Consider the following 27,357-nt stretch of genomic DNA (forward strand, 5'->3'; position numbering starts at 1 on the left):
GTAGATAGTTTGTCTATCCTTTGGGTCAGATTTCATCTCACCATTGATACTCTGTGAGCTGCATGGATTTGAAGTGTCATGAATCTAAAAACATACACATTGTAACTTCTGTCTGTGCCTTCTAATACTTAGGGTGCATCCTATTAAATACACTTTAACAGTTTTTACATTTTCAGTGATCTCTTGTTGAAGCTGCTTTTTCTTTAATAAAAGCAAAAGCTTTGCTTGAAATGTCTTTACATGTATTTGCCTGTTGAAAATGGATACTGAATGTTGCTCCAGTACTGCTTCATTTTTTATATGCTGTTGATCCTGTTTTTGTTAAATAGTGGACTGGGTTTTGCATAGTAGATATGTTTAGCGTGGTTTGTATATTCAGCATATCATAATGGATAACTTGTGTGAGCTCCATTTGTGCCATTAACAAACCATGGTGTAAGATGCACTGCGCTCTAAGCATTTTGTATTTTCATCACATCACAATGGATCACTTGTATGTTGTTGACTTTTAACATTGTGTGAGATGCGCTGCGCTGTAATTATTTTGTATTTTCATCATATCACAATGAATCGCTTGTGTGAGTTCCACTTTTGCCGTTGGCTCTCAACATTGTGTGAGATGCACTGGTCTCAATGCATTTCGGTTAGATTGCTGTGTTATTAATAGTTTGCTCAGGTGCAAATTTCAATCAAAACTTGTTGTATTAGATACCTGAAGTTGCCTTTGCATTATCTATTATTTGTTGGTGCAGCGCAGATAATACATTTATCATCACCATGCATGGCAATTGATTATGAGTGTGTTATTCTGTTGTGCCTGCACCATTTTTGTATATTATCTTTTTTCAGCATGCCCATGCGTTGTGTAGTTTGTTTGCTTTAGCAGTTTTGTCCACATTGAGGGCATTTTTGCGAATAAATGTCTACACAATGGTCACCAAAAGTGGCACTATGCAAAAAGGACACCAACCATTACTCAAATAGAAAGACACCTACATTTAAACAAAATGACTTACCACCGATGGTTGTAGCAGGAGATACACATACATTATTGTCGCTGAATCGGACAAGCAGCAATCCAAAGGGGATGTTGGGAACTCGCATAGTGCGGGTGGCAGTATTCTTGCCAAGGTCATATATTGCCCAGGAGTACTTCGTGCCAAGGATAGGTTTCCACTGAATGCCTGTAAGCGGCTGTCCATCCAAAGTGATTAAAGGCACAGCAGAGGTCCATAGTGTAATGACTGCAAAGTTGTTGTCATATGTGGTGATCCCGGTAATTTTGTAAGCAGTGTCATATTTTGAGACATCGTAGATATTGACTACGTAGGGTTTCACAGGTTTACCTTCAATTTTGCCCCCTTTGCTAAAATATGTCACCTGGATTGCATGATTTGATGTGATGTACACAGGATACTGGTCTTCCACGTCTATCCTGACCACCTGACCTGCATCCAAGGTTCTTGTTTTCCTGTGGGGCCCCCCTTCATAATGCAGGCGAGTGTTGCTTTTAGAGGCGACAATAGTGATTATGCCTGGACTGTCAGGAGACGACAGGGCAGGAACCAGGAATGCTTTCCCCCAAAAGATAACCGGCAAGAGTGGAGTGGACAAACGGATGGACTTGGGATCTGGTCCAGGATAGCTGGACTGGCTCACTACAAGCACTGGTCTTGTAGCTGTGATCTTAGTGCCGGAGAGGTCATCGCTACTTTGTAAGTAAACTGCTTGGAAAGGTTCAAGATCAAGGGTAAACTTACTTCCCACTGGGTATGTCTTCCCTTGTAAATTCACAGTTGCAGTTGGGTAAATGTCTACCTTATTAGGACTCTGATGATTGGAAATTGAAAACTCTTTGGCGGTTCCAAGTTCCGCAGGCGGGGTCACAACATAGTACTCGATCCCCAGTACCCTCATGGGGAGAACATTGATGACTGTTATACGCTCGCCTTGTTTGGTTGAACTTGCAAGTGAGATGACATTATTTGAAGTAACAAGAATGGAATATCCAGGAGTTTGATATGACAGAAGTTCCGAAGGGATGAGCAATGTGATGGCGACCGTCTGCCCCTTTCTGAGGTGGAGTTCTTTCCTGTAGTTCATCTTAGCAAAAGTGATGATGACGGTTGTTCTGTCAAAGTAAACCGTAAAGTGAAGATATAGGCTTGTTTGCTCTTCGCCCGTGCTCTTGGGGCTTGGAATGATGAAGTCTTTCCCCAGGTAATGTACAGAATCGGTTCCTAATGCAATGAGAAACAAAGGGTCAGATGTAGTGCACTGGGACTTTCTTCACCACATTTTGTCCTCCAGTCCCTAGCAAAGTTTCACTGCAACATACACAGCAGGCTCGGGTTCGGAAGTAAAAATGACACTGTTCATCTATTTTCAATATAAGGCTTCCCCTTACTTTTCATCAGCATCTAAAGGTCAACTCAGTGTTTTAGCTTCTACCTACTCCATGCCAGCTCTTTACCATTTGAACAGCACTGTGGTCCATTGTCAGGTCTGCCAGTTCACATAGTGCCACCATGTGTCACACAGTATTGCCCCCGTCACTCAGACAAGAGGAGATATCATACAGTGAAAGCTGTGAGTACCAGAGTTGGTTTCCAGGGGTTTCCAGCTGTTCATTTGAGGCCCTGCATAGCAATATGCGCTATGGGTATTTCCATCACCCCAGTACATCAGCGCTGGCCTCAGAAGATTTTGTGTTTCTTTATTGTGTGTGAGGGTGGAGAAGGGGAATAGACGGAGCGTGTGCTCAGGCAGGGCTCAGCCCTAAGCCCATGCCCCTTCAAGACCCCACTGCCTCCTCACACAGTAAAAAACTTCATTAAATATTCTACCCCCTCCTTACCAACTCTTCACCAGCTGCATAAGACTATGGTACATTCTGATTGATTCCTTGGAGCTGCAACCCCGGGGCCTCAGCTCCATTCTACCCCCTTCCTTAAAGCTTTTACCCTCCTTCCTTACAGCTGCTTGGCAGCCTCACAGCATTATGATCCATTCTACCCCCTTTGTTAACATTTCTATCCCCCTTCCCAGCTGTTCTGCAGCCCCATAGCACTATGATCCATTGTTCTTCTTCCCTTAAAGCTTCTATGCCCTTCCCAGCTCTTCTGCAGCCTCACAGCACTATGATCCATTCTTCCTCCTTTCTTAAAGCTTCTACCACCCCTTCCCAGCTCTTCTGCAGTCTCGTAGCACTATGATCCATTTTACCTCATTCATTAAAGCTTCTACCACCCATTCCCAGCTCTTCTGAAGCCTCACAGCACTATGATAAATTCTACCCCTTCCTTACAGATTCTACCACCCCTTCCCAGCCCTTCTGCAGACTCACAGCACTATGATCCATTCTACTCCCTTCCTTAAAGCTTCTACCCCCTTCCCAGCTCTCCTGCAGCCCCACAGCGCTATAATCCATTTTCCTTCTTCCCTTAAAGCTTCTACACCCTTCCCAGCTCTTCTGCAGTCTCACTGCACTATGATTCATTCTTCTCCCTTCCTTAAATCTTCTACCACCTTTTCCCAGCTCTTCTGCAGTCTCGTAGCACTATGATCCATTTTACCTCCTTCATTAAAGCTTCTACCACCCATTCCCAGCTCTTCTGAAGCCTCACAGCACTATGATAAATTCTACCCCTTCCTTACAGATTCTACCACCCCTTCCCAGCCCTTCTGCTGTCTCACTGCACTCTGGTCCATTCTAACCCCTTCCTTACACATTCTACCCACCTTCCCAGCTCTTCTGCAGCCTCACAGCACTATGATCCATTCTACCCCCTTCCTTAAAGATTTTACCACCCCTTCTCAGCTCTTCTGTAGCCTCCCAACACTATGACCCATTCCACCCCTTCCTTATAGCTTCTGCCACCCCTTGCCAGCTCTTCTGCAGCCTCACAGCACTCTGATCCATTCGAACCCCTTCCTTACATATTCTACCTCCCCTTCCCAGCTGTTCTGCAGCCTTACAGCACTAAGATCAATTCCACCTCCTTCCTTAGGGCTCTTCTCCACTGCTTCCCCCCTTCCTTAAAGCTTCTAACCCCTTTCCCAGCCTTTTGCAGCCTCAGAGCTCTATGATCATTCTACCCCTCTCCCTAGTGCTTCTACCCCCTTTTCCCCGGTTCTGCTGGAGCCTCACAGCACTATGATCCATTCTGTAACTTCCTTAAAGCTTCTACCACCTCTTTCCCAGTTCTTTTGCAGCAGCACAGTACTATGATCCATTCTACCCCCTTCCTAAAGGCTTCTTCCCCCCTTCCCAGCTCTTCTGCAGCATAACAGCACTATAATCTATTCTACCCCCTTCCTTAAATCTTCTACTCGCTTCCCAGCTCTTCTGCAGCAGCACAGCACTGATCCATTCTACCCACTTTCTTAAAGCTTCTACCCTCCTTGCCTTTTGCAGCGGAACAGCACTGATCCATTCTTCTCCCTTCCTTAAAGCTTCTAACCTGTTTCCCAGCTCTTCTGCAGTGGCACAGCACTGATACATTCTACCCCCTTCAATACAGCTCTTCTCCCATCTTTGCAAGCTCTTCACGAACTGCACAAGACTACCATCGGTTTGCTCCGTGCTGAAAGAAAGTCACCATCTCCATTCTGCCCCCTCTTTAAACCCACATCCTCTTCCATGCCAACTGTTCCGTAGCTCTATTTCCCTCCTCCTTCCGCAATCTGCCTCAGTCCTACGAACTCTTCCCCAGCTAAAGTCTGTTCCCTCCTTCAGCCTACTGCCTCTTCCCTACCAGCTCCTCCCCAGCTCAATTATGTACCCTCTTTAAACCTCCCAAACTCTTCAGCAGGTCAATTCTACCCCCTTTTTAGGTCGAGCCTAGCAGAGCTCATGACGCTATTGCCCTCTACCCTGCACCATAGTGCACCATATTTTAAATATGGCGCACACATGGTGGCAGTGAGGGGGGGGCGCAAGGAAAGCGCTACTGCACTGGGTGCAGCACCAATTTTCTTAATTCAGCCCCTATGTTCTCCAAGGACTGAAGGATGATAATTGCTCCAAGGCACTACTGACTCAGTTGGTTCCACAGGGACATCTAGCCATGACCAGTGGTATGGCACCTTCTGCTAATGCACAAACACAGTTTATTTCCGATAATGGTTTCATGTATGCACAAACACAGTTTATTTCTGATAAAGGCTTGATGTACAACATGGCTAAATATTTCAGCCATTTCACTATGGACCTGGTACTTCTCCAGCCGTTTCCAGATTTGGGGGACATTCTGAACTTCTGATGTCAGAAGAAGTTCTGGCAGTGTTCTGTGACACTGTACTCTGATTGCTTTTGGCTTCACAGAGACATCTAGCCACAAACAGTGGTACTGCACCTTCTGCTGTTGATTCTACAGGGACAGCTAGCTACCACGAGTGGTACTGCACCTTCTGCTGTTGACTTTACAGGGGCATCTAGCAACAACCAGTGGTACTGCACCTTCTGCTATTGACTCTGCAGGGATATCCAGTAACGACCTGTGGCACTGCACCCTTGTGCTGCTGACTTCACAGTTAAATATTTAAAAGGCCTGCTAGGCCTGAAAATGTGTAATACGTTATGCCCTCAAGGGGCTGATTACACGGTTACATCTCAATGTTCTTTGTCATTCTTTTTTCATGTGGTTATGCCCTCTAGGAGCTGACTATATATTATATGACCATGTTTCCTCTGAATGCTATTTTTAATGTGGTGCTCTGTAGGGGCTGTTCGGACCTTTACAGTCTAATGCCAAGAGAATGATGGAATGCACAAACGCAGTTTATTTCTGATAAAGGTTTAATGTGCAGCATGGCTAACTATTTCAGCCATTTCACTGAGGACCTGGTAATTCTCCAGCATCAAAAGAAGTTCTGTGGCACTGTACTCTAAGTACTTTTGGCTCCACAGGCACATCTAGCCTCAGTCAGTAATCCTACACCTCCTGCTGTTGACTCTACAGGGACTTCTATCCACAACCAGTGGTACTGCAGCTTCTGCTATTAACTCTACAGGGGCATCTAGCCACGACCAGTGGTACTGCACCTTCTGCTGTTGACTCTATAGGGACATTTAGTAACAACTTGCAGCACTGAATCCTTGGGCCACTAACTCCACAGTTAAATGATATTTAAAAGGCCTGCTTGGCATGAAAATGTGTAACACACTATGCCCTCAAGGGGCTGATTATATAATAACAATGCAATGTTCTATATCCTTCTTTTTTATGTGACTATGGGCCAGATGTAGGTAGAAATCAAATTGTGAGTTGCAAATTGGGAGTCCTTCCGACTCGCAATTTGCAACTCTCAATTTGCTATGCAGAAAGGTGTCTCAGACACCTTCTGCGACTCGCTATGGGGTCGCAAAGACCCACCTCATTAATATTCATGAGGTGGGTCGCAGTTTCCGATCCCATAGCGAGTCTAGGCACTCATGGGGATGGTGGCCTGCTGGAGACAGCAGACCACCATGTCCGTGACTGCTTTTCAATAAAGCAGTTTCTTTTTTCCATCTGCAGCCCGTTTTCCTTAAAGGAAAACGAACTGCAAACAGAAAAAATTACCAAAACCTTTTGTTTCGGTTTTTTTCAGAGCAGGCAGGCAGGACCACTGCCTGCTCTGAAAAAATAATTTTCGTTTTTTTTCAGAGTAGGCAGTGGTCCAAAGGACCACTGCCTGCTCTGAAAAAATAATTTTGTGATAATTCACAAACAGGAAGGGGTGCCATGGGGACCCCTTCTCGTTTGTGAATGAGTTACCATCCACTTCAAGTGGATGGTAACTGCGAGTTGATTTGCGACCGGGATTCAACTTACATCGTGGTGCGAGTCGCAAATAGAAAGGGACCACCCCATCCTATTTGCGAGTCGGAAACACATTTTGCGAGTTGGTTCCGACTCTCAAAATGTGTTTCTGCATCGCGTGCGGGCATTAGCACCTCGCAAACGGCGTTTTTCGTCGTTTGCGAGGCGCTAATGCCTTGCTACATCTGGCCCTATGTCCTATAGAGGCTGAGTATATGGCTACATGACCATGTTTCTTCCAAATGTTATTTTTATTGTGGTGCTCCATGGGGGCTGTTCAGACCTTTACAGTCTAATGCAAAGTGTATGAAGAATGCACAACCACAGTTTATTTCTGATAAAGGTTTAATGTGCTGCAAGCCTAAATATTTATAAGGTATCAACTGCGAGGTTGTCATTATCATTTACAATGCCAACAGCTCTAACTCTCGCTAATGCGACACCTATTGCATTCCAAATGCTTGTTTATCTTCCCACTTCTCTCCTGCCAGGTCTACTCCAGCACTAAGCTGGCCACTCCTTAAAGATCCTGCCTCTTCCCTGCCACCTCTTCATGAGCTCCTGCTGCACCCTCCCTAAACCACCTGCCTCTTCCTTGTCAGCCTTTGCTCAACTCCATGCACCAGCTTCTCAAGACAAAGATCTATTCAGTCTGTTCTATTAGAGCTCCCATCTCTGTCCCTGCTAGTTCTGCCCTCCTTTATTCTGCACCATCTTTATACCTAGTACCTCTTCCCTGCCAGCTCTGCCCTCCTTCATTGTGGACCCTCCTTAAACTTACTGCCTTTTCCCTGCCAACTCTGCCCCCTCTTTATTCTGCACCATCCTTAAACCTATTGTCTCTTCCCTTGCAGCTATGCCGCCCTTTATTCTGCACCCTCCTTAAACTTACTTCCTTTTCCATGCCAGCTCTGCCCCTGCTGCATTCTGGACCCTCTTTAAAACTATTGCCTGTTCCCTGCCAGCTCTGCCCGCATTCATTCTGAACCCTCCTTAAACCTACTGCCTTTTCCCTGCCAGCTCTGCCCCCTTTTATTATGCACCATACTTAAACCTACTTCTTCTTCCCTGCCAGCTCTGCCCCGCTCCATTCTGCATCACCCTTAAACCTACAGCCTCTTCCCTTCCATCTCTGCCCCTGCTTTATTCTGTACCCTCCTTAAACCTACTACCTCTTCCCTGCCAGCTCTACCCCTGCTGCATTCTGGACCCTCATTAAATCTACTGCCTGTTCCCTGCCAGCTCTGCCCGCTTCATTCTGAACCATTCTTAAACCTACTGCCTCTTCCCTGCCAGCTCTGCCCCCGCTTCATTCTGCAACATCCTTAAAACTACTACCTCTTCCCTGCCAGCTCTGCCCCGGCTCCATTCTGTACCCTCCTTAACCCTACTACCTGTTCCCTGCCAGCTCTATTCTGTCCATCCTTTAAAAGCCCCACTCTTCCCTGCATCCTGCTTACCCCTCCCACATCTTCCCTGCCAGCTTTTCACCAGCTCCAGTCTGCCACCTCTTTAAACCTCCTGCCTCTTCACTTCCAACTCTTTACCAGCTGCATCCGGCGCCTACTCTTCCCCACTTGCCTTTTTCCTGCAAGCTGTCGCCAACTCCATTTAACCCCTTTCCTTACACCTCCTGCCTCGTTCCTGCCAGCTCTGCCCTAGCTCCATTCTGCCCCCTCCTTGTAGCTCCTCTAATGCCCCTAATCTCTTTGCCATTCTGCCCCTTCCTCAATCAGAGTTAGTTCAGCACCTCCCCTCATCTTCAATGATATGTTACGTCTCACATTCCCCAAAGGGTTCTGTTGCTCCATTCTAACATCAATGATAAAAGTACAACCAGAGACCCCCCTGATCTGTGACGTGGGCCTGCGGCCACGTCTATAACTGTTTGCCTACTATTACTCTCTGACTAGAGAATGAGTTTTAGCTCAGACATAGGTAGGTAAATAGTTTGCATTTGAACATATGGCAATGCTGTAGCCCAAAGTACCTTTGATTCTTACACCATTTCCTATTTATTAACTGGCTATGATGGCCTCTCTGATTCCAACAGTATTACAGTTTAAGATTTGTACTCACCACTGAGGTCTATGAAGAGCCTGTCCTCTGGGGTCTCGATGGCCGATGGTCCTGAAACAACAGTGGAAGTACACTTAGGAAAGTCTTCGGGGTAGCAGAGCTGTGAAAACATGTCAACTGAAACCGTCCTACACTTCCATTAATATCTGAACTAGCAGAATTTCACTTGCCAACACCAACTATTTGTTAACGTAGACTCAGAGCTGTCAAGGATATGCTTATAGGAATACTGTGCACTTGAAATAATACCTGAGGTAGCAGAAGTGTGAGGAACAAGCAGTGCAACACATTTGTATGCTTAAAGTAATATTTGGGACATCACAACTGCCAAGGGCATGCCAGTGCAAGCCATTGTTGGGTGTAGAATAGTATTCAAGGTACATGTCTCTGACATGCTAAAGCAAGATATTGTCACACATAGAATTGTATTCGAGGTACATGTTGCTGACATGCCAATGCAAGCCACTGTCATACGTAGAATAGGATTTGGGGTACATGTCGATGACATGCTAATGCAAGCCACTGGCACAAGTATAATAGTATTCTAGGTAAATGTTGACAACATGCCAATGCAAGCCATTGGCATGTGTGGAATAAGATTTGAGGTACATGTCCATAACAGGCTAATTCAAGCCATTGTCATGCGTAGACTAGTATTTATGATGTTTGTCAATGACATGCCAATGCAAGCCATTGTCATGCTTAGAATAAGATTAGGGGTACATGTTGATGGCGTGCCAGTGCAAGCCATTGTCTTGTGTGGAATAGGATCCAAGGTACATGTTGATGACGTGCCAGTACAAGCCATCGTCCTTTGTAGAGTAGGATCTGAGGTACATGTAGATGATGCACCAATGTATGCCATTGGCATGCATAGAATAGGATCCGAGGTACATGTTGATGACGTGCCAATGCAAGCCATTGGCATGCATAGAATAGGATACCAGGCAAATGTCAGTGCCATGCCAAAGAAAGCCATTTCATGCGTAGAATAAGATTCGAGGTGCATGTTGATGACATGCCAATGCAAGCCACTGTTAAGCATTGAATAGGATCCGAAGTATATGTTGATGACAAGCCAATGTCATCCTGTTAGAAATGGGGCCTCTGTTTGGCAGTCAGTTTTCACTCTGTCCAAGCAGGGACCCTCAGTCTAGTCATGGCAATGGAGATACACCCTTGGATAACTCCTGCTCACCTCCTTGGTAGATTGGCACAAGCAATCAGGCTTATTCCAAAGGCTATGTGTAAAATATTTGTATCAACACACACAGTAATACAGTGAAAACACTACAAAATGGACACCACACCAGTTTAGAAAAATAGCTAATATGTATCTAAATCAAACAAGACCAAATCAACAAAAATCCAACATACACAAGTGAAGTTCTGAATTTTTTAAATAATAGAATCTTACTCCATAGTAAACAATGGAAATGTTGTTGTTACACAAAGTACCTAGTTTGCGTAAAAAATAAAGCCTCACATCAGCGATGCGTCAATTCTTTACCCGCAAGTGAGGCCGTGCGTCATTTCTTCTCTGGTCGGGTAGGCAATGCGTAATTGTTCTCTCCCGCAAGACAGCAATGCATCAAATTCTGGATGAGGCACCTTGAATCTGGACAGGTTCAAGTTGATTTTGATGCCAAGCAATGATGAGTGCGAAATCTGGCCACACTGTGATGGAAAACCGTGCTGTGTTGGGTTTGCGTTGAATTTAGCAGCTACAAGCAGGTGTTGCGTTGTTTTTCCAGCCACAATGCAGGAGATGTGTTGATTTCCCAGCCACAATGCAGGTGGTGCGTCAAACTTTTCCCCACACTTCTCCTGTGCATGGATTTCCACCCTGGTTCTACCAGCTTCAACTTGCAAGGGCCCAGGGACTGGCTAGGGCACCACTTGGCAGGAGTCTCAGCAGAGAGTCCAAGTGCTGGCAAAGGAAGTCTTTGATGGCCCTGAGACTTTAAAACAGGAAGCAAGTTCAATCCAAGCCCTTGCACACTCTTCACAAGCAGGAATATACCACAAAGTCCTGTCTTTGTCCTCTTTCAGGCAGAAGCAGTAACTGCAGGCCAACACAGAAAAGCCCACTCACAGGCAAAAGGGCAGTACTCCTCCTCCAGCTATTCAGCTCTTATCTTTGCCAGAGGTTCCTCTCAATCCAGAAGTAATCTAGAATTTGGAGTTTTGGGTCCACTACTCATACCAATTTCTGCTTTGGAAGTAGGTAAACTTTAAAGGAAAGTCTTTGTTGTTCGCAAGATCCTACATTGCCCAGGCCTGGCCCCAGACACACACCAGGGGGTTGGAGATTGCATTGTGTCAGGACAGGCACAGTCCATTCAGGCGTAAGTGTAAGCTCCTCCCTCCCCACTCTAGCCCATGAGACTCATTGGGATATGCAGGCTACACCCCAGCTCCCTTTGTGTCACTGTCTAGAGAGAATTCACAAACAGCCCAACTGTCAGTCTGACCCAGACGTGGATTCCACAGGCAGGCAGAGGCATAGAATGGTTAAGCAAGAAAATGCCCAGTTTCTAAAAGTGCCATTTTCAAACAGACAATCTGAAAACCGACTCTACCGGAAGATGTATTTTTAACTTGTAAGTTCAGAGACCCCAAACTCCAAATCTCTATCTGCTCCCAATGGGAACTGCACTTAACAGATATTTAAAGGCAGGCCCCATGTTAACCTATGAGAGAGACAGACCTTACACCAGTGAAAGCCAAATTTCACAGTGTTTCACTATCAGGACATGTAAAACACACCAGTACAAGTCCTATCTTTTAAATACACTGCACCCTGCCCAGGGGGCTACCTAGGGCCCAATTTAGGGGTGCCTTACATGTACCAAAAGGGAAGGTTTGGGCCTGGCAAGTGGGTACGCTGGCAAGGTCGAATTGGCAGTTCAAAACTTAGCACACTGACACTGCAGTGGCAGGTCTGAGCCATGTTTACAGGGCTAGTCATGTGGGTGGCACAATCAGTGCTGCAGGCCCACTAGTAGCATTTGATTTAAAGGCCCTGGGCACCTCTAGTAAACTTCACTGGGGGCTTACTAGTAAATCAAATATGCCCATCATGGAACAGCCAATTACACATACAGTTTACACAGAGAGCAATTGCACTTTAGCACTGATCAGCAGTGGTAAAGTACCCAGAGTACCAAAACCAGCACAAATGAAGTCCAGAGCACAGTCAAAAATACAGGAAGACGAGGCAAAAAGACAGGGGAAACCATGTCAAGGAAGCCAAGTCTAACAACAGGTTAATTTTAAGGTGTGCTTGTTACTTACCCTGACTAGTTTTGTGGATGTTTGACACATAGCAGCCAGACTTAACTTAGAGGCAATGTGTAAAATATTTATGCAGCACTTCAAAAAGTAATGAAGTGAAAACCCAACACATAAAAAAATCTCACATGAATTTAGAAAAATAGAGTAACATTTAATGTATTTGAAATAGAAATGGCAAAAATCCAATCAGCAGAACCAGAGATATGTCATTTTAAAGACTGCAGTTAAGTAAAGCACCTAAGTGCATAAAGTGCCACTCGCAGCTGTCTGCTTGTTCAAGACTCGTAGAAATTCACAAGTTTAGGCTGACAGTGATTGAGAGCAGGCTGGATACAGGGCACTGAAATAGTTACCTTCTGTAGGCCTGCATGGATGGTTCAGAGCTCTCTCCAAAGGGAGAGAGTTGAGCTAACGCCACACCAAGGGTCCAGGACCATTTTTATTCCCCGGCATCTAGTTGACTTTCTGCCCCCTGGGGTGTGGATGGGGGTAATTGACCCATTGCCCACTGGTGGGCAGAACAACTTTGGCCCCATTGACCCTCTTATTTTGAAAAAAAAAACCTTCCCTTGTCTCTGGTGGGCATACTGCGCCCCTTGGGGGCAGATGGGCTTTACAAAAATAGGCCGATATGGCCAACAGTAATGTGTCCCCATGGGGAGCAACCCTTGCCCAAGGGGCTGCCCCCCAAACAAAATACACACACACCAATCCCTGGTGCCTAAGTGGTTTCTGCCCACCCCCGGGGCAGATCGGCCTAATAGAAATAGGCCATTCTGCCCCCAAGGGGAGCAGAGATAGCCTAAAATAAATCCACCCCCCAGCCCCTAGGGGAGCGACCCTTGCCTAAGGGGTTGTTCCCCTTGCGTGAAATTGGCGCAAAAAAAAAGCCCTGGTAACTAATGGTTTCTGGCCCCCTTGGGGGCAGTTTGGCCTAATAAAAATAGGTTGATCTTCCCCCAAGGGGGGCAGAAATGGCCTAAATACAATTTGTCCCCCAGGGGCGCGACCCTTGCCTAAGGGGTCGTTCCCCATATATACAAAAAAATAAAGTAAACAGAAAAATAAATATCCCTGGTGACTAGGGGTTTCTGCCCCCCTGGGGGCAGATTGGCCAAATTATAATAGGCTGATCTGCCCCTGGGAGGGCAGAAAAGGCCTGAAAATATTTTCCCCCCCTGGGGAGCAGCCCTTGCCCAAGGGGCCGCTCCCCTCATTCAATAATATAAAAAAAAAAAAACCTGATGTCTAGTGGTTTCTGTCCCCCTGGGGGGGCAGATCGGCCTATTTTTATTAGGCCAATCTGCCCCCAAGGGGGGGCAAGAAATGGCCTAAAAATAATTTGCCCCCCCCTGGGGAAAGGCCTTTGCCCAAGGGGCCGCTCCCCTTATGCATACATATTAAAAAAAAACTCCCTGGTATCTAGTAGGCATTTCTGCTGCCCGATCGCATCTCGATCAGGCAGCAGAATTGCTGAAAAAGACATAAAAGGAAAGGAAAAGCCTTTCCTTTCCTTTGATGCCTTTCTCGGCCCTTCCATGTGATCGGAGGAAAAGTGCTTTTGCATTTCTCCTCCGATCCGCACTGGAAGCTCAGCTTCCAGCATGGAGGGTCAGGCCTCTGATGAGGTCAGCGTGTGATCGTGCGCTGACGTCATCAGACGCCACGGGTGGCCTGGAGGGGGAGGTGGAAGGGGAACTGATTCCCCTTCCGTCCCTGCTCAGGGGAGGGGAGTGTGAGGCCCCCTGGGGAATCGCTAGCACTTCCCCCGAGCGGTGCTGCCCAGGACGTAACCGTTACATTCGGGCACCCAACGGATTGAAGTCCAACTTTACCATTAAAGTGGAGTTTACATTTCAATTCTTTGGACACCAAACTCGAAATTGCAACCTGCCCCCATTTAAAGGTTATCATTTATTGAATGAAATAAGTTAACACAATGGTATCTTATAGGGAAGGTAGGCCTTACAGTAGTGAAAAACAAATTTAAGAGGTTTCACTACTAATGGCATTTAAACCTTAAAAGTACATGTCCAACGTTTTAAATACAGTGCACCCTGCCCTATGGGCAGTATAGGCACTCCCCAATGGGTGATTTATAGGTAATAAAATAAAGGTTTAGGCCTGGCAAAAAGTGTATTTTACTTGCCAGGTCGAAATGGCAGTTACATCTGCATGCATAGGCCTCAATGGCAGGTCTGAGACATGTTTAAAGGGTTACTTAAGTAGCTGCCACAATGAGTGCCCACTAGTAGCATTTAACTTACAGACCCAGGGTAGCATCACTTTACTGTGGACTTATAAGTAAATTAAATGTGCCAAAGTAATTTAAATGTTCCCATTGGGTGTAACTCAAGTTCACAATGTTTAAATGAGAGTAAAGGCACTTTTGCATCAATTAGCAGTGATAAAGTGCACAAAGTCCTATAGTACAACAAAAAGGGGATGAGAAAACAAGAGGGTGAATGCAAAACGTTTGGGGATGACCCTGCAGAAAGAGCCAAGTCCAACAATTTTTATTGGGTAAGTTTCTTATTTTGCAACAAAATTGTGGATGTCTTCTTCTACTGCAGTAATAGTTGTATGTTTGCATAGCGGTTAAATAGGGGAATATTACACTTTCACTCTGTGATTATATACTAAGATAGGGTATAGGGTCCTGAGACAAAATCTTTGTTTGCTTATACAGATGTTTAGGTACATTATATAAAATGCATAAGACTGAAGGTATGTTCCCGCTTTTGACTAGCTCAATATTTTTCATTACATTCATAAGTTGATGTGGGGGTCATGTGGTACTAGTAGAATGTTTATATTACATGGGTGTTGTTTCTTCATTAAGGTGTGTGTGCAGTACTGTGCTATTGATCGTTTTGTACATCAGTTGTGAAGTTTAGTGGGGTTTTTGCTTTATGTTGTGATAGTGCTTATGTGCTACTCAGAAAGGGGTGCCTCTGTTGTTTATTTGACAGTAGTTTACAAAGCTTTTCAACTATCGCAAAACTGAATGTGTTTTAAAACAAATGTAAGTTTTGTGAGGACGTATTGGGATAATGTGTAAAGAAGAGTTATGTTTTTATAGGAGTGAATGTAGTATTATAGTATGGTGTATTCATAGCCAAACAACATAGATTAATAGTTATGTAATGAATGCATCATTAGTTAGTTCAGATGAGATATTTAGTAAATAGTGATCTGTGTTGTTATGTTAAGGCAAACGGAGCAGAGTATTGGTATCACTGGATGATGTCATAAATGCTGTCGTCAATTATTTCCTTTGAAAGTCATGAGCAATGGTGCAAAGACACAAGTTATGATTCGTTTACTGAACCATAACTGGCGAATGTCAGTGTTTCTTAGGTTTGGTTTTGTAGCCACAAATAAAAATATATTCACTGAAAAAACAAAGATTAAAGTGATTTTATAGTTAGGTGTGTTAAGGCCATATGTACGAACACTTCTTCCCATAGACACAGAATAGGTAAAAACCTTTGCTAAATCTGGCCCTAAGATCTTATGTTTACAAAAACCTTAGAAATTACCTGAAAAACTAAATGTTCAAGTGAGGTTATACCTAAGTCAAAATGTCATCATACAAAGCATATTCTTAACTAGAAACACTGAAATTCATCAGTTATAGTTTACTGAGATAACTATAACTTGCCCCCGCCACACAGTGCTTATGCCCTCACATATTACATTACTTCTCATATGTTCAGTGACATCACTGATGACATCACTGATGTTATCTCAAATATATCAGTACCTATGGCAACAGTCGAAGACTATCTCATTTCAGCATTTTATAGACGTCAACAGTCAATAAGTACACTTGATGAACCTTTCAACAAAGAGAAGCGTCAGATCATCCTTTTACAATAGGCAAACTTTCAATGGCTATTTCAAATCATCATATATAAGAATAGACTGGTGTTTTAGAAGGGTTTACTCAGCTGTATACATTAGTCCAATATGAATCATGAGCTACCTTTTACAAAACCTCACTTTTCTGTAAAGTGGTAACAAGGGGTAACAAAGTTAGAATATGTGTAAAAACAAACATGTCGTTATATCCCTTGTTTAGTGGAGGACTGACCAGAACTGCTTAAGCCGAGTCACAGTCTGACTGATGTGAAGGTTTGTCTCCAATTTGTCTGCAAACATGCTCTTGTTTAGGGACAATCCAATACTCTCCACTGGCACATGTAACACTGCACAAGACAGTACATTAACAAAGGGAACTTACCGCTGATGCGGATGGCAGGTGTTCCATAGGCTCTGTTGTTCCCATATCCAATGGTGTGGAGATAGAAGGGACTGTGTGGGGTGTCCACGGTGTGACAGCTGAACCCACTGCCATAGTCAAGCTGTGCCAAAGAATAGTCACTTCCAGGAATAGCTCTCCATACAACATTAGAAAGTGGTTCTCCATCAAATGTGATCTCAGAAGTTGATGAAGTCTTTACTACGAAAACAGCAATGTTTGTATCAAATTTATCATGGCCCAGGATTTTATAGGTTGTGCCGTAGCTTGAAATGCCAGGAATGTACATAAAGACTGGGTAGAATATCTGTTGTCCTGTTTTCCCCCCTTTCATGAAGGAGAAGACAAGGACTCCATCACTGCTTGTGAGGTCCAGCATGTTGGTGCTAGTGATTTCAATCTGTAACACCTGCCCACCTTTCAAGTTATATGTATACTTTTTCCCCTCCTTCTCATACTCCAGGCGAGTATTTTTTGACGCTGCCACAAAAACAACACCAGTTTGGCCTTCTGAGCACAAGACTGGAACAAGGAACTTTGTGTCCCATTGAGAGACAGGTGAAAGCTGTTGAGAGACATGGCTGCATATGTTGTCTTGTCCAGAACAGCTGTGCCCGCTGACTGCCGCCAGGGGGCTCGTAGATACTATCCTGGTTCCAGACAGGTCATCACTGCTTTGAATCTGCAGCACTTGGTAGGGTTGAAGAGTAACAGTCAATATGCTGCCCGCCCCGTGGGTCTGGCCTTTTAATTGCACAGCTCCGGTCAGGTAGATGTCCACTTTATTAGTGTCTTTGTGGTTTGTGATGGAGAACTCCTTATATTCGCCTTCTGGTCCCCATGGTGGAGTTACTACATAATATTCCTTTCCTAACTTATTCAATGGGAGGATGACTGTGATGGCTCCGCTAGTCCCTTTATAGTTCTTTGACATGACGGATATAACTTTGTCAGCTTTTATAATAACTGATGAATCAAAGGTGTTGCTTCCATGCAACTCAACAGCTTTGGGGAGAGGCACGGAAATTGTCTGTCCTTGCTCCACAATAAATTGCTTCCTGAAATTGGACTTGTTGATGACCAAGGATACAGTGGTTGATGGAAAGTAGGCTGTGATGAGGATTTCAAGCATCATAGCATCAGCTTTGTTCTGATTTTGTAGAAAAGAAGTGACAAATTCCAGACCTAGTACTCCTGATGGTTGGGTACCTAAACAAAAGGAAGACAGAAAGTCATCTGTGAACCAAGATTTGGTGGTGTGATCCTTCAAACCCTTTTCTGTTCTAAGCAATAGTGTAAAGGCCATGTAATGAGACTGAATAGATTTCAACGATGACACTTGCACTTGTTTTGAGGTACCCGTGATTTAACCTCACTAAATATATCAATCTTCCTGCATGTGCAAACACAACTTGAACATGTGTTTTGCAGTTCTTTAACCTCCCAATCCCAGAAAGATTCCCCATGCCTCTGATACAAGAAAACACAATGCACTACTCACTTCTTGAAGGTGGGAGCTGGGGTACTTCCACTGCGGGAGCTGAAAGAACAGATTGGAAAAGAAAATGATTAAAAGGCTCAAAATGGCAAGAGTCTCCTTCCAGCTCTTCCCTCCTGCAGCCCATTTGTTCTGTAACTCTAATACCCAAGGTGGCGATGCTGATCTTGTGGGTTCCTAGCATGGAGTGTGCTTACGTGTGACTTTAGCATCTGAACCAGAGATAAGCAGTGGCCGCTTACATAGCAGTTCAACAGTGGACAGCATAGCAGAGATTTTTAAGGCTAGGCCAAAGTGGGCAATTGTCCTGGGCCACCATCTTTCAAGAGGCCCCCTGGGAAAGAAAACTTTTATCATTTTTTTACTTCAGTCTATTGCTCAATCTCAATCTTTAGCATATAAATCAGTATTATTTGGAATAATGGGGCTTGAACTGCCAGCAAAGACATTATTAAATTCCATGTTATTCCCAACAGCCCCCCCCAAAAACTACTGCTAGCTCAAGGCCCACCAAATACTTAAGATTACACCGCAGTATGGCAACAGGACATGGCTGTTCTCTTGGCAACATGTGTCATTTCGTCATTAGATACATAAGTCACCAGGACAATAACAGTCCCACTAGAGCCATGAAGCTCAGAGTAGATTGCTGTGAAGGAGCAAGGCTAACAAAATTGTTATAGCAGCCAGGCACACCAAGTGAAACAGATGGGACTGTAGAAGCCAGCAAGCCTCCTCAAATGCATCGGATTGACTAGAGAAAGACATATTTTCTTGATTTCGGTATTTTTCATAGATTCATCAGTTACCTGACGATATGGAAAATATGCGAGTGGTCAGATGTTTTAGAATATGGAATGTTGTGCATTAGCGCACAATCCTTATTTACATGAAACCCATAGCTTCAGGATCCCATGCATGAAGCCAGGTAAACCAACGGGTTTCCATTGCACAATCACACTTGCCCCAACTAGGTTGGTTTACATATTAACTATTAAACTTTCTTGAAGTTGAAAACTGAGATGTAGCCATTTCCCGCAATTCAATTAACTACTACTATATAGTTTTATAACCTGCTGAAGAAGGCTATGCCAGTTGCTAAAGTCCCTCAACCTGGGTTGTAGCAATCACGGAATGTTGGAGCATAAGGCTATACCAGTGAATGGCCCTCAGCCACTTCATTGCCTTCAATGGACCTCCCAACATTCTAATGTTCTAATTAATGTTACAACACATTGTAAACTGTTTATACTAGTGGGTATTGCAAACCTTTCCAAGAGAAAACTCACCACTAATGCGGATTCCAGGAAATCCATAAGCGTTGCCATTGCTGTATCCAATGCTCAGGAGTCCGAACGGAATATTGGCAAGGTCCAGTGTGTGGCAGCTGAACCCAGCGCCGAAGTCATATTTTGCCCAAGAGTAGTCGCATCCCCGCACAGGTTTCCATTCGAGATTAGAAAGTCCTTTTTGATCAAAGGTGATTCCAGAGACAGAAGAGGTTTTTGTAATGAGGACTGCAATGTTATTTTCGAAGTGGGGTAGCCCAAGAACTTTGTAGGATGTACCATAACTCTTAACACTGGGGACGCCAACAAGGTAGGGACTGAATGACTTTTCTCCAACTTTGCCGCCTGAGCTGTAGTAGTAGACTTGGATGCCAGTGCTAGCAGATATGAAGAGAGTGTTATCACCTGACAATTCAATGCGCAAAACCTCTCCAGCCCCCATCTTCTGTGTTTTCTTGCTTTCCCCCAACTGATACTCCACATTTGTGTTTTGGGATGCAGTCACATATATAATGTCAGCTTGGCCATGCGCATTCATCGGTGGGACTACAAAGGTTGTCCCCCAGCGAGGAACAGGTAAAAGCTGCTCTGAGACATGGCTGCATAAAGGTTCTTTCCCAGCACAGGTGTGGCCACTGGCTACGGCAGTGGGTCTGGTAGATAATATTCTGGTGCCAGACAAATCATCGTTGCTTAAAACCTGAATGACCTCGTAGGGCTGCAGGCTGACCTTAAGATTGCTTCCTGCTTTGAAATTCTGTCCCTTAAATGTTACAGCTCCATTGAGGTTGATATCTACTGTGTTGGGATAGTCATAATTTGCCACAAAGAGTTCCTTGCTTTGCCCCTGTGGTCCGGAGGATGGAGTGACTACGTAATACTCCTTCCCCACCTCGTTCACAGGAAGCACCAAAATGGTGTCACTGCTCTCATCTCGAGAGTTGAGCGCCAACACTGATATGACTTTATTTGATCTGATGATGATGGTGGAGTCATAGATGTCCACATTTAACATCTCCAGATGATTAGAAAGGGGAATTATCAGCGTCTCACCCTTTCTCACATTGAATTCTTTCTGGAAGTTGGACTTGTTGACGGTGATGGAAACAGTGGTGGAATCATGGTAAGCAGTAACAAAGACCTCGAAATGTGCTGGCCCTGGTTTGTTGTGATTTTTCAGATAGGCAGTGATAAATTCTTTGCCCAGGGGGCCGAAGGGTTTGGTACCTAAAAGAATCAGAAGCAATGCAGGAGTTAATGGGTATTCATGGACAAATATATGTTATTGATGTAACCACCTCTTACATTTCCATGACATTATTTATTCTTAAGAATATCTATCAAAACCTCCATACATATTGTTCCATGTAAGGAAAGTGCATGTTTTACTTGCATGAATGCTGGAATCTTTCAATTGCATGTACACACTGATAATGTTTGAGCTGAAGACTACCCACCATTGACCTCATCTACTGCCGATATTTCACCACAGAGAAAAAATGTCGGTAATATTCCTAGATGGATGGTCAGCATTATCTCCTTAGTCAAGGACGTCAATTAGTGGTAGCCAGGTGTAGCCTTTGTTATCCTGAGCTTGCCCCTTGATGCTCCTGGCACTACCTGGGTTACCCTAGCTCTTAGGAAGAAGGAAGAGAATGTACAAATGGCTATAAAGTTCCCATTTAAGTTCTATAGTGATCTCTCCTTGTCTTTCTCTCAGTAATGAATAAAAGCACCAGGATGGGCAAACGGTGGGAGTGTGGGGAAACTCTATAATATCAGGGTCAAGTCAAGGAATGACTGGTTTCATTTCCACTACTCCTGGAATTTTGTGAATTGGTGTCTATCTCATCAATTACGCAATTTCTTGATGTCTCTTATTTAAACTGACAGCTTCGCACCGCCGACCTTTGCCTTTGCCACCGTCCCACGCATCCACAGAACGACCGGCGGGGGTAGGTCATTCTCCCACCTCGCCGCAAAGACGTGGAACACTCTTCCCACCCACCTGCATCAGACACAGGACCAACTTACCTTCAGGTGACATCTCAAGACATGGCTGTTCGAGCAGTAGCAGCCACCCCTCCCCTCAGTGCCTTGAGACCCTCACAGGTGAGTAGTGTGCTTTACAAATACTCTGATTGAATAATTGATTGAATTGTGGCAGTCGCCGACCATCACTCATTGGCCCTCGGAACTATTTCACTTTATTCTTTTGCAGTGCTTACTTCATAGAGTAAATAAATAAATAATAAGTGCTGGTGTGGGGCTCTATCCGCAGATAAATTTGCTTCGCCCTGGAGTACCTATACAACCAAGCTATAAATAATTGCCTCTTTAGTCTGAACTTGCAGCCCGCCCATTGCTTACCATTGGTTGACTTTATTGTCACTCTCATTTGCTTGCTTTTTATTTATTAGCTTGTCTGGACTGTCCTTTCTATTCTTGTGTTTGTCCGTTCCTGGGAGATTTGCATTATTGTTTGTGTACTTCCACTGCTTACTTTTCAGACACTACTTTGTCTTTTTTGTTAAGTACTTCATGAGAGTGCATGAGTTTTCCATCTGTCTCCCTTGTGTTCATTTCTTCCTCCCTCTGGTTGATCCATGCTGCTCTCTTGCCCATGTGTGCCCTCTCTGTTTTGTGCTTGCTTTCATGTGCTTCTTCACCATTGCTTCCTTATGCGTGTACTTCTACCCCTTCTGCCTCTATTCTAAAGGGTGCTCTCTCATCCGCGTGGTATACTTCTTCCGCCATCTGTACTGCTTCCACCCTCAATGTTGTTTCCCACGCCACCTATGTTACTTCAGCCTCCTACCCTCTGTGGCTCACTCCACCACCAACACCTTTTGCTTCTCCCCTACCCTCTTTTTCACTTTGTTTTTTAAATTTATTCATCTGACTCAGATACAAGGAAAAAACACACATCACAACGTTTCCTACACATAGGACACACTGGAAGGAGAGTTGGTTGAGGTGACATGGGTAGGGATAGGGCAGTCTAGAACAGAACTAAAGAACTTGTGTGCCAACTTCTGAACACTCTGGGGCAAAGAGCAATCCCACCTTAAGTGAAGCTAAGAAGAAATTTGCTAGTTTACAGGAGACCAACACTGGCCATGTTGGATCCCTCTCACAACAGTGCAGTAGTATCTGGTGGCCCAAATCAATGCCATTAGGGAGATCCCCATTTTTTATAGATGTTTCTTACTAAAGCTCCAACATCACAAAAACATTGGAAAGTCCTGATCCAGACCTCAATAATCAGGAAAGGCAGGGGTACAGAAGCAACAACTGCAATATCAAAAATAATAGTTTAACTTGTAAGTGGTCTTCAGCAGCACACACTGCTTCAAATAACACTAGTGACATCCTGAGAACAGTTGGTGGAAGAACCAAGCCACATAGTACAGAGGTAGATAGACAAAAAAGGTGCACTGACACAGCTGTTGTTGGGAGTCGCATCATTCTGTAGGCGCACACATACGTCACCGTGTGTATCTACAGTATCGCAAGGGTACCATGTCCTTTTATTCTTTTATTAACCAATGAAAGAAGTCAGAGACCACTTCAATTGGTAAGCAAAGCAAACTGTAAATGCACATACAACACTTATGCGAAGGGCTGGCAGCAATTTCCTGCTTGGCCTTCCAAAAAATGTAAAAAAAATATTTTAGAAAAGAACAGCAAAGGTGAGGGATAATGGAAGCATGGTTGGGGAAGGAGGTGGTGAAAATCAATGGAGTTGGTGCGGTCACAAAAGAGAGAGCAAAAAAGGGGAAGGTAGAGAAACACACAAGAGAGACAGTAACAAAGGGAGTGCTGGGAGAAAGACACACAAGGTAAACACAGCATAGAATCCAGGGGGAGAGAAACACTCAGGCAATAGAGCAACACTGAGCATCGGGGAGCGAAGCAGATGAATGACAGAGAGCAACACAGAGCACGGGTGGGGAAGAGACGCACATGTGGAAAACAGCTGGAAAACACACATGGAGTGCTTAAGCAAAAAGAAAAAAGCTGCTCCCTAAAAGTGAGCAGTGGAAGAAACATGTAAAAAGGCTGTTGTATAGGGAAGATACAGACACAAGATAGACAAGGCGAGATGTCCAATAAGAAGAAAGCAAACAAGAGTGATGGTAAAGTCAACCAATTGTAAGCAATAGGCAGGCTTTAAGCCAACTGTAAGTTCTTGGTTAGCTAACAAAAGGTCTTTTGCAACCATTTAGTTGGTGCTGTCTGGTAGGCTAGACCTAAAAAGGAGGGAAACAAATCGGGGAAGGGTTACACTATTATTTTGAAATCACACATATCAAGAAGGCCCATGGGAAAAAGCAACCAAAGGCCCTTTTACAAACAAATGAACCGATGCAGTACATGTACCAAAGTTGCTTCATTGTGTTGTGTGAAAGGGAGACAGCAGAACAGCACCATATCTAATGCATTATGGTGATGCGGTTATCTTTCCACTAAAGTACAGAAACAAATAATGGATGAAATGCTTGAATTAATCTCAGCCACTGGTAGTCACACGGGGCTGAATCACAGTCTGTCGTTATAATGAAAACCATGCCACCTCAGTTTGGACTGAGCCATATGCAAATCAGTCTTGATTCTGCTACAATGAGAACAGTCCAGCTTGAACTGCAAATCCAGGTCCTCCCTGATCTGGAACACAAGCAACCCAGAAATGGTGAGTTGGGTGCTGCCCAAGCAATCGCCCATTGCTGAGATTAATTCAAGCATTTCATCCATCACTTTGTTTCTCGATGCACAGATGTGGGTCCCATGCTCAAGGTGCCACTGGAACCAAGCTACCCCTGACTGATGAACCCTACTAAGGGCAAAACCAGTGTTGGGTTGCATCTTTCCGGTTCAGGGAGGAACTGGCCTGGCAGTTTAGGCTGGACTTTTACCACTGGAGCAGGGTCAGAACTAATTAGCATGTGGCTGATTCCAAAATGAATTTGTATGGTGGGTGTAAAATGATGGATTGGGATGTGACTCGAGCGATAGCCAGTGGCTGAAATTAATTCAAGCATTCTATCCATCGCTTTTCTTTGTTTTTTGCTGTTTGTTTTTACTCTCTTTCAATGCACTGGCACATTTTGGCTGCTTTGTGCCATGCACATACCCTCACACCATACTGCAGGAGAGTGTGCGTGATGTTTAGCATATGTTTTGTACTTGATGGAAGTCTTCTAGTACAAAATAATATGCTTAGACATACCTTAGAATCTTTCTAACTTTGCATGAGTGCAGCACATGACAGTTCACATTCAAAGTTAGAAATGTGAGAAAAGAAAACATTTCTCAAATTTGACATCTGGTATGTGGAAGCATTCGTTGTTGGTGCAAAGCCCTGTACAGTTTTAGTAGATAGGACTTTGCAGCAAAATCCTGGGTAGTTGCATAGGAACACCCATGTAACACCTAAGGGGAGAAACCCCCTTGATGCATAGTAGCACAAAAAGCTATTTTGAACTACTTTAGATTTTTGTACTGGAAAGTAAATACCAATTCATGACTTTAAAGTGATGTGGTTCACTTTTTGTGACACTTCGCTGGTGCAAAGCCTTGATAAGTCAGGCTCTGGTATAAAGAGGCAGCAGAGGCACCACGGAGATGAAAGACATTTATAGAATTGTCCTGAGCAAGTTGTGTGGGCCATAGTGGGAGTTTAACACTCCAAAACAAAATAATTGAAGTAAATATTGCAGCCAAGGAATAGGGCTTTGATGCTTCAACGCCCTGTGAATATTTACTCCAGAAACAGGGAAGCCATTATAAATGTCATCTATTCGCCTATGACAGGCTCCTTAAAACTGGAAATACTGCATATGCCTGCATGGTTAGGGTGTATCCCAGAACTGCATATGATTAAATCCCTTGGTACTGAATTGGTAACTTTAGTAAAGTTTCCCTCACACACAATGTTCAATAAAACTGCACTCAGCTGTCTTTTTTGTAAATTGACCCTGCACGTGGACCAATTATGAGTTAGAGGCGACGACAAGCCTCCCCTCCTCCTTCAAAGGGAGCTTTCCCAGGGCGTTAGTGGCTGAAGGGTCACTCAGGATTGACTGGCTGTAGAACAAGGTCAGGAACACAGTGGTGGATGCATCCACAACCGCCTCTACAGAGCTCAAATACCTTTTCTCTTTATGCTAAAGGGACTGGCACAGAAATAGTGGTTGAACATTTTGGTGATGATATGTCTATTGTAAGTGAAGCTGACGGTGGAAACATAACATTGAACTGTACCAGCAGCACTGATGCGCGTGCCAGTCTTTCTTGGCTGGGAGTCACGCTGCATCGTCCTCCTTGGTAAAGTCTGAAGCCATCACTCTGTTGTCCTGGAATGTTGCTGGTATAAAACGTTATTGGAAGTCCTGTGATACTGATGGCTTCCTGTAATAGCATACATCCATATGCTTCAAGAAACTTGGTTGACTGACTCTTAAGAGTCTGATGATGACGTCACATTTATTGTTTGATCAAGACAGAGCCCAAATGGGGCTTGGTAACAGCTGAGCCTGACTCTCCCTTGTGTAGGGGCCAGTGTGCTGAATGAAACATAAATAAATAATAATAATAAATACATTGGGAATTTACCTCTTAAAAAGGGGTTATCATTTTAAGTGAAGGTTTTTAACACCAGGATAATAACAGTGTAAATCAGGCTTTCTATGCTATACCTTTAACACTCGTAGCCCACAATGTATCCTTCTGCTAAAGGATATATGAAGAAATATGTCGTTATATAGTTATGTAGGAACCTGAGGATGGGAAATGGGTCTGCGGTAGGTGACATGCAGGGCAGACCAGATGTCTTCAATGGTATTAGATTACACTTTTAAAAATGCCAAAGTCTTCCTCCTGAAAATGTATTTTGATATAGGTTCGAATCCGCAGATGATTATAAGCTACAAAGTAATACAATGTCCAGTGCCCAAATAGGAACCACCCTCCGAGATAGAAGGTACAACCTGTGACTGTGAGGATCTGGTCCATTGACCAGATAAATTTGTGCTCCATCTAGCTATATTCTAATATATAGAAATAATAAAAAGATGCAATAATAAGACTAGAAAAGTCCACAGAGGGAATCTTGGTAGTGTTTGAGGTGCTATCTAAAAGTATTTGGGTCGAAACTAAGCAGTGATGATCTTTGGACAAAGCCCAAAAAGGAAAAGTAACTATGAATGTGTAACTTCTAACTTTAGAACCCTTATTCTGACGCAAAGGGTGCTATTTGGCGAGTTGCCAAGACCAATTTGGTTCTCACAATTAAAAATCAAGACAGGTCCTTAATCCAAGCCACCAGAAGGTCCTACAAATAAGTGCTAGCCACTGCCAAAAAGACTATGAGAGGGGGGCCTGGAATGATCTCCTACAGGCCACCAGAACAAATGATCAGTGCTCATTCTGGAACTTAGGCCCATATTTACAAGCAGCCTATGCCACCCAGGCTTCCCCTTTAGTAATGCACTGGCAGTGCAGGCTGCTGACACATATCCACAAGGGCACGCAAAGCCACTCTGCTTGGCTATTCATTGCCTTGTATATAAGGAGTAAGGCAACGCAGCGCTAGTCATTCCGTTGCCTTACTTTGCATTAGGGAGGCATTTCCATGGATGTTGCATGGGTCTTCTCAAGCAATATCCACGGATTTTGACGCATTCTGAGATTTACAAGGTTCTGTAAACCTGGGAATGCGTCAAAAGCCTACACCACCCCAGGGATTGCGGAAGATAATGAAACAGGGAGAAATACCTTTATTTCTCCCTGCTTTTTCCTCTTTCTATGTGTGCTGCATTCTGCCTCACACATAGAAGGAGGAACCTACCTTCATTGATTGTTTTTCTGCCAGAACGTGTCCCTTCTATGTGTGCTGCATTCTGCCTCACACATAGAAGGAGGAAACTACCTTCATTGATTGTTTTTCTGCCAGAACGTGTCCCTTCCTACACAAAAACAATACTCCCCCCAATGCAAGCACCCTAGAACCATGGTGCAGGGTGTCTGCACTGGCACATGGCAGCAATTTCTGCGCCAGTGCAGAGGATGAAGACAGAAATGCGTCATACCTTGAAGATATGGCACATTTCTGCCCTTTCCCAG

The 27,357-nt window shown here is 44.2% G+C and overlaps 1 protein-coding gene across 3 annotated transcripts in view; it reads right to left on the bottom strand.

The window, feature by feature from the left end:
* Positions 1-27,357, bottom strand: part of LOC138246477 (uncharacterized) — a 194,570-nt gene that overhangs the window by 163,657 nt on the left and 3,556 nt on the right. For all 3 annotated transcript variants that reach the window (XM_069201115.1, XM_069201116.1, XM_069201114.1), the window contains exons 3-7: positions 19,234-20,460; positions 17,948-17,986; positions 16,429-17,655; positions 8,886-8,936; positions 1,017-2,240 (exon numbers count right to left, since the gene is read on the bottom strand). In XM_069201115.1, coding sequence (XP_069057216.1) covers positions 1,017-2,240; positions 8,886-8,936; positions 16,429-17,655; positions 17,948-17,986; positions 19,234-20,460 — 3,768 coding nt within the window. The remainder of the gene's footprint in view (positions 1-1,016; positions 2,241-8,885; positions 8,937-16,428; positions 17,656-17,947; positions 17,987-19,233; positions 20,461-27,357) is intronic.

The sequence above is a fragment of the Pleurodeles waltl genome, chromosome 7, assembly GCF_031143425.1.
Source record: "Pleurodeles waltl isolate 20211129_DDA chromosome 7, aPleWal1.hap1.20221129, whole genome shotgun sequence".
Lineage (NCBI taxonomy): Eukaryota > Metazoa > Chordata > Amphibia > Caudata > Salamandridae > Pleurodeles > Pleurodeles waltl.